Genomic DNA, 14,479 nt, shown 5'->3' with positions numbered 1-14,479 from the left:
GATATATATTTCCAAATTAACAAATCGAAATAATGACACAAAGAATTAAAAATAAAAATGTTAACAACAACATTAATAATAATAATAATAACTAAACAACAATAACAAATGATAATTTTAATAACAATAATATCAATAATAATAATGATGATGATAACAATAATAATAATAATATTATTATTTCATTATTAACGTTTGAAATAATAATGAGGTACTTGATCAAATACTGCATTTTGAATTGGACTCTCCTATCGTCGAAGGCCAACTTCTCGTCTGGCGGCATGGCGTCGTATTCATCTTCTGTCAGCTCCTGCAGTTGCTTCATAGCCAGCAACTCCTGCTCCTTCAATCTAATTTCTAAGTGGTTGGTAATGAGTGACACAAATCACTACTAAGTCATTCAACATATGCAAATTTAAGTGACCGCTAAAAATATTTTAACTGAACCGGCCAGGAAACAAATTTTTTATATTAATAAATGGTATTCTATCGTTTGATTGTCATGGTTGATCGCTTGGTCTCATTCGTTCTAGATGTCCGTGCATAACCTTCCACTTGACATTGCACACAGAACATCAAATTGCAACCGACGGCGGTTGAAGCACAAAATATGTAATGCATTGCACAGTTTGACTCGGTGTTATCGAATTAAAAAAATAGTAATAATTGTCAAGAAAAACTAAATAAGTTAAAAAATAGTAATAATTGTCAAGAAAAACTAAATAAGTTAAAAAATACAATTGGATGAATGATATGAAATAATTTGGTGATAACAATTTGATAACCCCTTTCCTAAACCGTTGAATATTGATAATCTACACAAGAACCCAAGGTAACGAAGACCAAGTAAGATTGAAACTGTAGGTACATTTATGAAAAAACTGAAAATTCTTACGATATACTTACATGTAATTAGTTGACCAATTGACCATAACGCAGAACGTATATACGCAATGTTTAGAAATATAATCAAACCTATTTAAATCATAATATATTCTAATAAAAAATGTTGACAACAAATTAATAATTATATTGATGATATTGATATGACGAATTAATAATTATATTGATATGATATGATTATAATGAGATTCGACCCAGAAATAACACCATGTAGCAAAAAATAGTAAAGATTATCGAGAAATAATTTCGAAAAAAACTAGTTTTTCTATCTTAGCTTAGTTTTTAACTATGATAATAAAACTTTTTTTAAATTATCTCCTAAATATCATCTCGTTATTTATACAGTATAGCATTCCAGTAAATAAATAAATAAACAAAGCAAATAAAATGAAATTAAAACTCACGCAAAATGTTGTAATCTTGGATCTGCTTCTTCCTCACTGACTCATACTTAAGGTTGAGCGTGATGCTGTAGATGTATCTTCTGTTGTTGATGGCTTTCAAGAGGCACTTCAGTGTACCGGACGCATTGGGACTGAAGAGACTATCCAGTCCATCGAAGATCACTCCATAGTAACAGTCTGAAAACTTCAGGTTGGTGCATCAATTACAAAGTAATCTGTTTCTGTTAACAGTATTTGAAGTAAAGACATTATGTCAGAATGTCATACCAATAATCTCTCCGAAACTATCTCCGAGATGACATCCTCAGATAAAATTGTGCTCCAATATGTTTCCTCTGATTGCTGTTGCTGTTCTTCTTTTGACTGTTCGTCAGTTTTGCTTTGTTGCTGTTCACAAGAGTTGGAAATCCGTTGCCATTCCAGAGGAGGGCGCTGGTCTTGCTGCACGATCCTGATGCACCGACCCCTGCCCTGCTCCCCCAACAACCATTCCTTGATGCCCTCTGCATGCTCCTTCACAATGTTATTGGGCATCAAACTTTTTAACGTTCAAACTACGTAAAATTTTAACGAATGAAATAACTCAATAAAAATTAAATTAATTTAAAAAAAATTTATTGCACAACCTTTGAAAACTACGCTTACAAAATTAAAGATTTCTGACTACGAACATGAAAAATTTACCATTTTTTTATCAATTGTTCATATTTTTGATTAGACCAAGGTAAAGAAAAACAACGAGAAACAAAAAATTAATAACATTGATGCAAATAAACGGAGTAAAGACAAATTTGATCATTTAATCATCAAGAGTAAAAAAGAGAATAAACTAACGGGAGTTGATTTGCCGGAGACAATGGATGTTTTTCCTGAGGACAAAACAAAAATAATGATCACAAGTAGCCACATCGCAGTGGTCATCGTTCTTCAGCGTCAATTGGCATCACTCACTCGACTCTCAAGTATTAATGTATCAAACGCAAATGAAATGCACTCAAATAAATGATGAGATGCAGGAGAAATGCTTAATAAATTTTTGACATTTAAAAAAAAAGTTCGACAATATTTAGCTTAGAAGCCAGAACGTCGGGGTCAGACGGAGTCGGAAGTTTTTGCCAGTCGGAATAAAAAAAAAGATTTGTAGCTGGAAGTTTTCATTTGAATCCAGCATGAATATTGAACATTTAAAAAGTTTTTCTATTTGCATTACAAAAAATTATTTTTCAAGTTTGTGCTTCATGGAGAGTAACCGCATGTAGTGATACGCTATCATCTTCCAGTGAATGTAACCATTTGGGCTGTGCACATGCAGCTAACTTCATTTGTAAAAAAAAATTATGCGTAGGTATGTGATTTTTTAACTGTTGAACTGTGGCCGAAATAATAATTTTTTTCAATAATTTTGTTTAAGAAACTTATTTTTATATTTCTTAATTAATAGAAATATATTTATATATACCTTATTTAATTCTGTAAATAGTTTTGGTGACATCGTTAATATAAAATGAATAAAAATATGATGATTCCATAATTTATGCTTGAAATCTGTGATCAATATTCAATCAATTTCAAAATAAAGTGGAGCACTTTTTGGTATTTTTATAGCACACACACACGTTTGATGCGACACTTACAATGAATTTAAAGGAAAACTAACATGCGAGATTTTAGTCGTACAAGCAATCAGTACACAAACAAGCTGCGACTGAACGGCGTAGCTACGTTTCGAGGCTTATGATTTCAATGTTAAGTTGCACTTTTAATTATTTTAACGTTCCAGTGCTCTCTGCCACTTTTATTATAATTTTTCCACTCAAACATAATTTTGTTTACTTGATTTTATTTTAATAAAAATGTGTTTTTTTTGTCAAATATTATAATCATACACTTGACGCTCGTTGAAGAAAAACTAAATCATTAAGATGTTATGTTAAGGTTATTCAATCACGCTTTTGGTTACGGAAAATGTTGAATTTGCAACGCAGCAAAAAAAAACATTTTGTATGCATTCGCGAACAACAAATTGTGTACAACAATGCTGAAAACAATAGATGAACTGCCAAATATTATTTTTAAAATATAGATTTAAATAATAATCATACTGAGGAAAAAATTTATTTGACTCGTTTCCAAATACCTTGTCTTTTAACATAAGAAGTAGTAGTAATTTTAAAAACTGTAAAGCAGAAATTGGAAACGTTTTTTGAGAGCCGGAAGCCGGAGTGAAGAGTCGAAAAATTCGAAAAATTGAATAATTTTTCAAAGAGTCGGAATTTATAATTGTTAATCAATAAGTCTAAATCAGAAAAATGTTGATCCAACTCCGTCGCTCAAATCCAATCTCAATAAAATGTTTTTACCTTTTTTGGCATCTTTTGCACTTCTGTTACTCTTGAGACTAGCATCACTTTTGTTAGAAAGCGAGGAATCGCTTCTACTGCCGTCAACTTTGTTTTCTTTCTTTCTCTCATTTTCCTTCTTCTCTTCTTTCACTTGCCTGATCAAATGAATAGACAGATAAATAAATTGAATAACGATCAAACGAGGCTCATAACAAATCGCATCACATTGTATAAAATTACACGAAACCATTTGACTACGTAATAAAATGCAAAATCGAATCATACGAAATCATGTGAAACCTCCCAGCATCCTTGTCCGACTACCCTCCAAGACTTACCTACTCCGTTCGAGACATGCCTGTCTGGCGGCACAACAGGCCACCGATGTACCGCAAAGAACAGCCTCAACGATGATGTCATCAACCTTCAGCACCTTAGCTTTGTAATCAGTCGCAAGGGCATTGGCCGTCGTTGTCTTGCCTGGATCAGCCGACGAGGAAGAAATTTTTAGCACGTGATCATCGTAGTCGTAAATCAATGGAAAGAGATAAAATGAAAATAGCGATGAAAAAACATATCGTTATAAATTTTTTTAATTCTTATGTATTTTGCATTTCCGTTAACCACCACTAACTTTAAAAATCGCTAGCAATGTCTATTTTGCAATATATATTTTACATTTTAACTGCTTATTATTTACAATTATATTCATTTTAATTTTATTCATTCAATAAACTCCAGATGAATGGATCTATTTATTAATGCCAAATAAACAATTCAAAATGTTCTGTCAAAAACTCTGTCTCCAGTTTCCTACTCACCTGATCTTGGTGGTCCGTGTATCATTATCACTACTCCTCTTCGCAGATCCCCCAGTTGTCCTTCTTCGCTCAGATCCACTTTCATATAATTGGACAAAGCAAGACTGACTGGATTTTCGTTTAGATGACTCGATTTGTGCAGAGCCTGGACCGCTTCTAACAAATTTAACAAAATTTTTCGTTTTTTTTCAAATTTTATTTTCTTACCAGTTATTATTGATTAGTTAAAATAATAATCATAATTAAAAACAAATGCATATAAAACATGGGACGGCAAAAAATTATAAAAAGTAAGACGTTGAATACAAACTGAAATCTTCTTCTGTAATATCGTTTATGTCTTTGATCTTCAGTGGGTCTTCCGTTAAAAAATTGCTTATCACTAAATCCGTTGCTGCGTTGTTCGATTCATCTGATTTTTGGTGGTGGTGCATTCAAATCTATTCATTAAAGAACTTTTATTTTTGGTCAAAATGAGCAATCAATTTGAAAGTCAAACTTTAGTAAAGATTTTCAGTTAAACGTTTGTTAACAACATCATAGCCCTGACAATATGAACGGCATGAAAAAAGAAAAAATGAAACTACAATAAGAAGATAAAACTATGCAAAACATGAGGCAGACTAACGGTGCAGTGCTCATCAGAAAGTAAAAAGAATATGAATCACTGCTTAATATAGTCAGCAAGCTTTCCCGGTTTTAAAAATAAATTCAACATTTAATCTGATGTCGTTTCATGCAAAAAGACAGCAGATAATTGCAACTTGTTTTAACTGAATACTCATTATAAGAAATAAAAACTAAAAACTTGTGAGTTCTTTTTCTTTCTTGACATCAATAATTTCTTTTTTCTTTTCAGTTTCTTTTTTCTTATCATCACCCTTTTCCGTTTTTTTATCCTCATCTTTTTCTTTTCTTTCACCATCATTTTCTGCTTCCTTTTGCTCTCCATCCAGTTCGGTTTCAGAAATGTGGCGCAATCTTCTTTTTTCAGTCAACATTTCGTAATACTTCTTTATGAGATCTGCTTGCGTTTTATTTCAATGCCTCAGTGACACTAAAATTATCGTAAACAGAAAAGCATAATAATGCAAACAGTGATAAAATATGGAAATAACAAGAATATGAAAAGAATACCATCGTAGTAATCTAGAATTTCTTGCGGCAATTTATCAGCGGGTTGTCTGGCAGGCAGAATCAAATTATTGTATTCATCATAACCTTCTAAAAGTCGCAAAATCTAAGATTTGATGCAGGTAAAATTATAAAAATTTCAATTTTAAATTATAAAAACATTAGAACCTTTTCTTCTTGCAAATAAAGTTCATCCATTTCCAGATTGAAAACTTCTACAGGAAATGAGCAAGGATTCCTGATAACAATGGACCTTTCACATACCACCTCTTCATTTGGCAAGCATGGTGCAAATTCTACAAACTGGTTTAAAATTTCAATTCTGGGGACAACAGCGGATCCTGTGACATACAACAATTGTCTTTTGCTACTTTGCTCGAACTGAAAAATCAGGTGTGATTGGTAGGTTTTCTGCAGAAAAAAAAACATTTTATATCAACTAACGTTAATTGGAAAAGCAAATAATTTAAAAAATCCAACTTCTTCATTTGGAGTAAATTTCACTTGAACGTTTGTTCTGCTACATGGAAGTACAAGCCCTTCAGATGGCGTCACTTCAAAGAGCGGACAGACTGATCTGTCAAGTTTGTTTTTTCTTTTCAGGTGCAATGGAACATATTTATCATCCTGGGACTGTAAAAAATGGGAATGTGGAAATGAAACAATTTTCAAGTTCTCGGCTTATTTAATTTGTCCGTATTTTAAAAACAACATAAGCCAGTCCACGCGCATAAATTCTTTCGGTGCTAGAAACTGGATAGGAAAAAATTTGGCTATCACGTTGGAGAATTACGACTTTCATAAAAAAAATAAAACTATTTTAATACTTTTATAGCCAGTCACAATATTTTACGTCAGATGATAGTTTTATATTGACTAAAATTTTATTATCTAATAGTTTGAATATTAGACATCAAAACCTTAATCATCTTGATGAGCTGTTTTTTCAAAGTAGTCAACTTAACTCATCGACGCAACAGCAAAAGAGATAAACCACGACGATGAGCTCAAATTTATATCAAGTTATCAAAATTTTCTGCCCAATCTTCAACCATTATTGTTTTCGCAAAAATATTAACTAAAAATTACATCGGAACGTTATATGGAGTATCTGTTTTTTGAGTTTTTCCCAGCACATAACCGATGCCAGTCTAACGCGACACTCGGCACCGTTGCAAACACTGCGTCCATACTCTTATATTTAAAATTCTTTCCAGTTATTTTTTTCAAGCAGCATTTATGTTGTGGAAAAATAAACACTTCCTGTGAAAAATACTAACCTTAGCCTAAATTTTTAAAAAATAATAAAAACCTTGGATAGATCCCTGTTTGGATTAATAAATCTCCAGCGGCAGGGAATGTCTTGCTGGTTGTATAATTGCAGCCCAATAATCTTACACTCACCACATTTGATGGTGCCAAAGGACAAATTGTTGTTGGACAGCATGAGGTCCGGCATGACAACTTGACCTCTACACAATATTCTCACCTTTGGTCCGTTGTATAACTTCATATTGGAGACATGTCGATAAGTCAATATGAAAATTTTAATTGTCTTTTTTCATATTAATTTTAGTTTGATAAAAAATTTAATATTGAATGTTGAATAGGTCATATGTAGTTCAAGTCACAGTCATGAACACAAAATTATGCGACAAAATAAATTTTAAAAAATGGTTAAAATTTACAAGCAATGTAAAAAAAGAGAGTTGCTTCAAATGACACAATGTATTGTATTGCATGACTTGTATAGCGCTCCTCTTGAAAGAACTTTCCGAAGCACAACATTGAGATACGTAAAAAAAACTATATTTTTCTTGAATCAGTCTTATAATGATATCAAAAACACAATCTTGTACACATACACATATAGGGATAAATGCCTCCGTAAAGCCAAGATCCAGGTTAGCACCCCTCGGGTCAAAGACAACATCAACTGTTACACACTTTGTGGACGGAAGACAGGACACTCTAAATTATTAATAAATTGTTTCTCATCAAAGTTTGGATTTCAATACAGTCAATTTTGTTTATGTAATACCGTCAAAATTCAATTAGAAATAGCTAGTGAACATTAAAAAAATTTCAATAAGCGTGAACTTTTGTTGATTGATTAGAAAGCCCCTTCTACTCAGCTCTTTAATGGTTGACAAATCAATGCAATAAGATACGTCAAAGTTGCCATTATTTTTGATCGCCACAACTTTTGTTGCTATGGTCCCCAGTATGGTTGGGCCAAAATCCAATATGTAGTCCTGCAACAGTGGTCTGTGAACACATGATGCCAGATATCAAATAACATGACAGATGTTTGCTATTGAATGTTTGCAGAATGTTATATGATGTTGGAATATGAATTAAACACTTGTTTATGGAAATATTTTTGGTTGATAGTTGAAATGACTGATTATGTAGCAATTACAATTGGTCAGCGAGTTAGCTCCGTTCGTGCTGTCATTGGGCGATGGACTGGTTCGAATATCGTCCGTCCGAGAGATGCGGTGTTTGCGGGTGCATGCATAGCGTGAATATGTATGTCGTGTGGTGTGGGTATTACATACTTTTTGATGCGAAAGTTAAATTATAAGTATAGAATGACATATAAGTAGTTTTGAGTTTTTGAATGCAGCACATGAAGATCACATGTTATCTTACAGTTCGCTAAACTGATGACGTTTACATGTGTTATGAATCAATAAGAAGTTATCAACTAATTCACTGAACAATAAGAAGTTTATCAACTAATTCACTGAACAATAAGAAGTTTATCAACTAATTCACTAAACAATAAGAAGTTTATCAACTAATTCACTGAACAATAGAAAAAAAGATGCAGAATTGTTAGAGTTCATTTAAAACAAGTTTGTTCAACTGGATTTAAATTGAAAGTAAAAGTTTCTAATTAAAAACTGAAAATTTCAAATACTAATATGAAAAAATGTTCAACCGGTTTGTGAAAAAATTTAAACAATAAATTTTACTCAACCGTGGATTGTACCCAACCAAATTGCCAAAAAAATATTCATAAAGCCTTTTTTCAAAGACCGGTTCATCCATAAGCTCATCAATCATCAGTCTTTCTGCTTCCATCTGGATGCGTTCATCTTCCGAAAGATGAAACTGAACGTGAAAAATATTTGCACAATATAAAAAATGTTCTTACACATAAGTTACAACGAAGCAAATCAATAATCTTACCCCTCCATGGCATTCTAAGCATTCTGGTAGGCAGCTGTAGTCTTTCCCCTCATTCACATCATTGCAAGTTGTTTTATTATGACAACCAAAGCAGCTAGAAGTGTTGTTGTAGTCATCGCTGCAATTTTGATCTCCTTTATTATTCTTCAGTTCTCTGATCAGCTCTGCTTCGTCCAGTTGCTTCCTCACTTGACAACAGTCACCACCTGCTCGTGAAGCATCGCTGATGCTCAACTCACCTCTGCCATCACATCTCACCATTCTGCTTGCCTTTGTTATCCACTTTGAGTACTTCTTCCATGCAGCGTCACAACTTTCACCGGTGAACAGAGGAAGGTCAACGATAATTCTCGGAAAAACTGCATGACCTTTCACCCATATAACGTCAGGTTCGAAATGAGCAACTTGAATTTTGAAGGAACATTGGAAGAGAAATGGACCCCTAGGAAAAAACTGAACGGTAAACACCTGCTCTGCGAATGCTTCCAATTTGCCCTGCGGTGGTTCATACATTCCTATTATCCCTATTAAGTAACCATATATTTAGCACAAAAAAATGTGCACTAAAGTTCTGTGCTAAAGAAATAAACGTTTTTATCATCGCGGTCATCATCATTGTCATTATTATCAGTGTTTAGAAGCTTCTGATCAAAACTCAAACTTAAAGTTACGAAGTCGTTAAAAATTTTGAAGAATTTAAATCAGAAGACGTTAATGAGATAAAAATTTATTAGGGTCTGCCCAAATTTCTATTAGGAATGCGAGGATTCAAAATCCTGGAGTATTTGTAACACTTGGATCCGTGCAGTTTAATAAATTACATTTTAACTGCAAATTTTATAAAAAAAAAAAATAAATAAAACTTCTACAGTTTTAACACGATTAACTACCTATGCCACTATTGCATCAGCATTATATAATATTGACTGGGTCTGTCAGTAAAATGTAGTTTTAACTACAATAAAAACAAAATATTTAATTTATTATTTTCTGGTATACATAGCAACTTAGATTCCTAAATAGTGTATACTATGATCTCGACCGGTGCGAATCCAGCATTTATATCTAGATCCAACTTCGAAGATTTGACTTACTTATAGTTCTATTACACAGTATATTGAAAGCTATCTTAAGATATAAACTGTAAAATATAATTAGATGGAAATGAAATAACATGAACTGTTAATTTAGCCCAGACCAACATAAGAGACTTCATAAAAATTCGAGTAATAAGGAATTAGAGTCAAAGTAGTAAGAAGTCTGATAAGATGGTTGATTAACATAAAAAAATAAGAATACTTGCAGATATTGGACTGACGTAAGGTAACCTTTCAAGAACACATGCATACAAATTATCTATGCAATTGTGCACTATGAAGTCCAGTGTCAACTTGCTCTTGTTTCTGAGAACAATCTGACCCTCAGCCAATTCAAAGTAATGCTGAAAAGTAAACGAAAAACATCGTCACATGAAAGTTACAAAAAGTAATAACTTTTAAGCTCTCGTTTTTTCCTGAAACCCAAAAAATTCACTAACCAATAAAAAATTGATTTATAAAAAACAATTGAAAATAATAATGCGTGGACTGTATTTGGTTAATCGTTGAATAAGCAATTTTTTCAATTAGTATTTAGTTTTAATTGGTGACAAATCCTATTTTTTGAATGAACTAAAAAATAAACATGTCGATCTAAATTGCTAATTCATTGTATATAATTTCAGCCGGACAACCGCAAATTATAAAAACATCAACATACTAATGATATAACAAACAGATCTAACCACAATTCCATAGTTGAGAAGTTTTGTATCGAACTCGTACACAACCACGTCTGCTTCTCCTTTGAGCACCAACTCATAATCAGGGCCACCCTCCACTGAGCAAATGGCTTTCAGATTGCTTGTTACGTGGGGGTAGCCGTAGAAAGTAAACGTTACCACTTCAGACTGCCCAGGTTGCAAGCAACCAAACATCGGCTGAATATGGAACAGCTAAAAAGTTCAAAATAACATAATTATTGTTTTTTAATTTATAAAAACGTCCAAAAATTTTTATTCAATCATTCATCTAACTAAATATTACAAAATAATATCTAGTGAAAAGTGGCGTTGCGAATAGACCGTGTGATACAATAGAAGACGTTTTATTATTTAGCCAGGAAAACAGATACTCGATGCGATTATATAATTGTTCTAATATAAGAAATTTGGCATTAAAAAACCTTTATAATGCCAAAAGTTTTTGCTACTTTGCACCATTGCTCTGGAGCCAGCTGCCTTCATACATGAAATCAGAAATAGATTTTGCCGTTTTTAAAAAACAATTGCGTACTTTTTGCAATTGTAATTTATAGTTCTTGACTGTGATACATTTAATTTCTTTTTACTGCTTTTTTCTACAAGTATTTTTTTAATTTTGTTTTTTTTTAATTTAAAAATTTTAGTTAACTGTTTTTTTAGGACTTGAACGGTTGCTTCTATCAATTTTTTTTACTTTATCCTCAACGTCATTTTATTGCGTACATTTTATAATTGTTTTTATTGTCTGACTGTGATAAGATTTAAATTTCTTTTAACTGTTTTTATTCTGTGTTTATATTTTTTGCTATTTCATTCTTTAAAAACTGATTTTAGTTAACTATTCCTCTTAAATTTTCCTCTTAGTTTTTCACTTTTTGGCTTCCATGCCATTTCATTTCATTTTATTGTTTTCAATAACTTTGATTTGATTGACAAAAATAAAAAATATCACCTGCTTCGAAAGAAAATTTATTTCTGCTTCTATCAGGATATTACGGGTGCTGTTCTAAATGGCTTGCCTGGAAATATTAAATTTTCGAAATGATGCAGCTTCAACGTGAAAAAGTATTTAGAACATTGGTGTGGCATTGGTAAATATTCTCTGCCTGCTAGATTGCATTCAAATTTCTTCTAAAAATTGAATGAAATTGTCTGATTTCCACCTATCACCATAAATAAACCACTGCGCTTTAGTGATCATCTGACAACTCATTGTTATGAACACATTTTCCAAACATTCTTGTATTGTGTATGACAAACGTATCAGGGAATGAAAAATAAAGTTAAAAAACCAACATGTAGCCATAGATGAATTTATTGTAATCGAACATAGAAGCACCAAATAATGATTGCATGGTGACCAACGCAAAACTTTATTTGTTGAAGATAAGGGTTTGCTCGGGTACGATGAAATAACATAAAGCTTCAAAACAGGACCATGGGAAACACTTTGATTAATCTTTAAAAACTGGAAAAATATGCAAAAGTGGCGTTAAGACAGAATTAGAAGCAAACGTGTGTTTCATGCATTTTAAACCGCGGGTATGATACACTTGTGAAATTGTGACAGAACGAGTATATGTATATGATGATGATTGTGCATTTGAAGTTTGCCACCTGTAGGTATGTATATATTTAAACGAACATTTTTATGTATGTCTATTTTGTTGTTATAATCTATATCAAATATGAGACGCTTGCTAAGTGTTGTTCTGTTAATAGGAAGTATAAAAGAAGTATAGAAGCTTTACAGTTGGCGTGGAAACTTAATTTTCAGAAAATTTGGAAAACAGTATTGATTATTCTATGTTATAAAAAGTTTTTATGTAGAAATGGCAGTAGAAATCTACATAAGGCTGCGAGTTGGCAGACAACTCTCATGGTTTTAGCTGTTTGTTTTCAGTCTGTTGTGTTGGGTCGGTCTTTGCTGGTTAATTTTAACACATTGCGGTTTTGATTATTATTATTATATTGTATATATTGACATATTGGCAGAGATATGATTTTCATTGTTTTGTTTTTTATTTAATGAAAAAAGTATATACTTGAAATTTGGCTTGGTTTGATAAATTCATCGAAAATAATGAACGTTGCAAAAGACTTGTTGACAGTCCACCCAGCCCGTGTTTTCAGACCCTGAGAGGGTCAATTGTAGAGTGGCAGCTCCCGGCCAGGAAAGAGTTCGCTGAGATGAAGGCTCGGGTAGATATTCATATGTAAACGCGGTTGTGGGCCGCGGGCGCCTAATTTGAATGTCGCCCGACAGAAATTTAAACATTCAAAATACAATTGCGAAGTATTCATCGAAATAAAAAAATCTGGCATATAAACATAATTGAAATGAAAATAGATGATGTCAGTTTATTATGAATTAATGAAATCGGGTGAATAAACTAATGTATGAATAATCTTTAAAAAATTCAAAAGAGCAAACCTCTTCAACACTTGGTTGTACAGTTGAAACGTCCTCCATCAAAATGCCAACGAGCTGCTTGCTTATTTCACCTTGTTCACATTTGTTATACTGAATCATTTTATCCTGCATCATCTGAATAATCTTTTCTCGTTCGCTCATCAGCTTTGCTGAATTCATCTTGCACTCCACAATCTTCAATTCTAATTCAGTTGGTTTTTTTGGTTCATGGACGGATAGTAACTTTGTTAATTTATTCTTTTTTTTATTTGACCTGTTAGAGACAACGTTCTTCTTATTTTTAGTGGCACTGGCATTATTGCTTTTATTCTGATTATGTTCATCCTTATTTTCCCCACTCTGATCGTAACTACTTGCGTGATGGTTAGTGTTAAAGTTATAATTCTGACTTAGATGCACATTGTTGTAAGCTCCATTCGAACTTCCATTACAATTAGCGTTGTTACTGCTGTTAGGTTGCTCTTGAGAAAAATTCACTTGATTCATTTCATCCAACCACTGAAAACATTTCATTAAAATTAATTATTATTGGAAGATTTATACCACGTTTTTTCAAACAAAAATCTCAAAAGTGTAGCCAGAGAAGAAACACGCTCGAATATTGCGTAAAAATAAATGTTTTTACACGTTTTCTGAACAAAAAATAAAAAACCAAGGAGCACGAAGCCCAGTAGATAAATTATTCCAGACAGAAGAACTCGGTACAGAAAAATTTCTAAAACATGCGGCAAGCTTGCTGGGAAGAGTCGAAAAACTGATATTATTGGAACATATTCGGTGAGAATGGAGATGTAGAGAGCGAGTTGTGCATTCGCAATCAAATCCATTTAGACATTTGGATGACAATTTTGAAAATAATCCATAAAAAACACTGTTGCTGTAATCCAATTTGAAACGTATAAACGCATGACGTATAAACACAAAAGTAGGGGCACGTCAAGTGAGTGCCTGACTGATCTGAGCAGCCTCAATTAATAGGAGCAGTCGCGGATAAGTCGCCCAATACGTGGCTCTATAGACATATGAGCATCAAAAACAATGTTGCTTGCATTTGTACAAAAATCAATGCGTGTACCTTGATATAAATTTTGGAAATCTGTTGCCACACATGTAAAATCTTTATTATGTTAAAATTCAACATCAAAAAGTTGGAAGACATCCACCTACTGACATTAGACAAGCAGACAACAAGCTTATCAATAAGGTCACCAAAACTTAAGTAAGAGAAACTAGCGTAGATCAAAACGTCATCTACAAAAGCGTGGCAGTTGAAACCGTGCTTGTACACAACACCAAAAAGATCAGAGATAAAAACAACAATAGACCCAAGATTGATCCTTGTTGGACTCCAACGACAATTTTCTTTATCAGATTTCTTTCCCTACTGATTGAAAATTGCTGATCACAATCATTCAAATAAGGCGAAATAACCTCGAAAGAAA

The 14,479-nt window shown here is 32.7% G+C and overlaps 3 protein-coding genes across 3 annotated transcripts; all 3 read right to left on the bottom strand.

Moving 5' to 3' along the window:
• Window positions 1–3,983: 3,983 nt before the first annotated feature.
• Window positions 3,984–7,063, bottom strand: HELRODRAFT_63512 (hypothetical protein; the record flags this gene model as incomplete). The annotated part of the gene is made up of 7 exons (XM_009010764.1): window positions 3,984–4,129; window positions 4,471–4,672; window positions 5,304–5,494; window positions 5,608–5,710; window positions 5,773–6,015; window positions 6,085–6,231; window positions 6,917–7,063. The coding sequence occupies 7 exons, from the start codon at window positions 7,061–7,063 to the stop codon at window positions 3,984–3,986; spliced, it is 1,179 nt and encodes a 392-aa protein (XP_009009012.1).
• A 2,926-nt stretch (window positions 7,064–9,989) lies between these two features.
• HELRODRAFT_158775 (hypothetical protein) lies at window positions 9,990–11,314 on the bottom strand (the record flags this gene model as incomplete). Its single annotated transcript, XM_009010763.1, has 5 exons — window positions 9,990–10,062; window positions 10,131–10,243; window positions 10,586–10,795; window positions 11,026–11,080; window positions 11,298–11,314. The coding sequence occupies 5 exons, from the start codon at window positions 11,312–11,314 to the stop codon at window positions 9,990–9,992; spliced, it is 468 nt and encodes a 155-aa protein (XP_009009011.1).
• Window positions 11,315–12,974: 1,660 nt separating this feature from the next.
• Window positions 12,975–13,864, bottom strand: HELRODRAFT_158774 (hypothetical protein; the record flags this gene model as incomplete). Its single annotated transcript, XM_009010762.1, has 2 exons — window positions 12,975–13,535; window positions 13,760–13,864. The coding sequence occupies 2 exons, from the start codon at window positions 13,862–13,864 to the stop codon at window positions 12,975–12,977; spliced, it is 666 nt and encodes a 221-aa protein (XP_009009010.1).
• Between the last annotated feature and the right edge of the window lie 615 nt (window positions 13,865–14,479).

Source organism: Helobdella robusta (assembly GCF_000326865.2).
Source record: "Helobdella robusta unplaced genomic scaffold HELROscaffold_1, whole genome shotgun sequence".
In the NCBI taxonomy this organism is placed as follows: Eukaryota; Metazoa; Annelida; class Clitellata; order Rhynchobdellida; family Glossiphoniidae; genus Helobdella; species Helobdella robusta.
The sequence above is the reverse complement of the archived record's forward strand: the minus strand, read 5'-3'. Positions and strand labels throughout refer to the sequence as shown.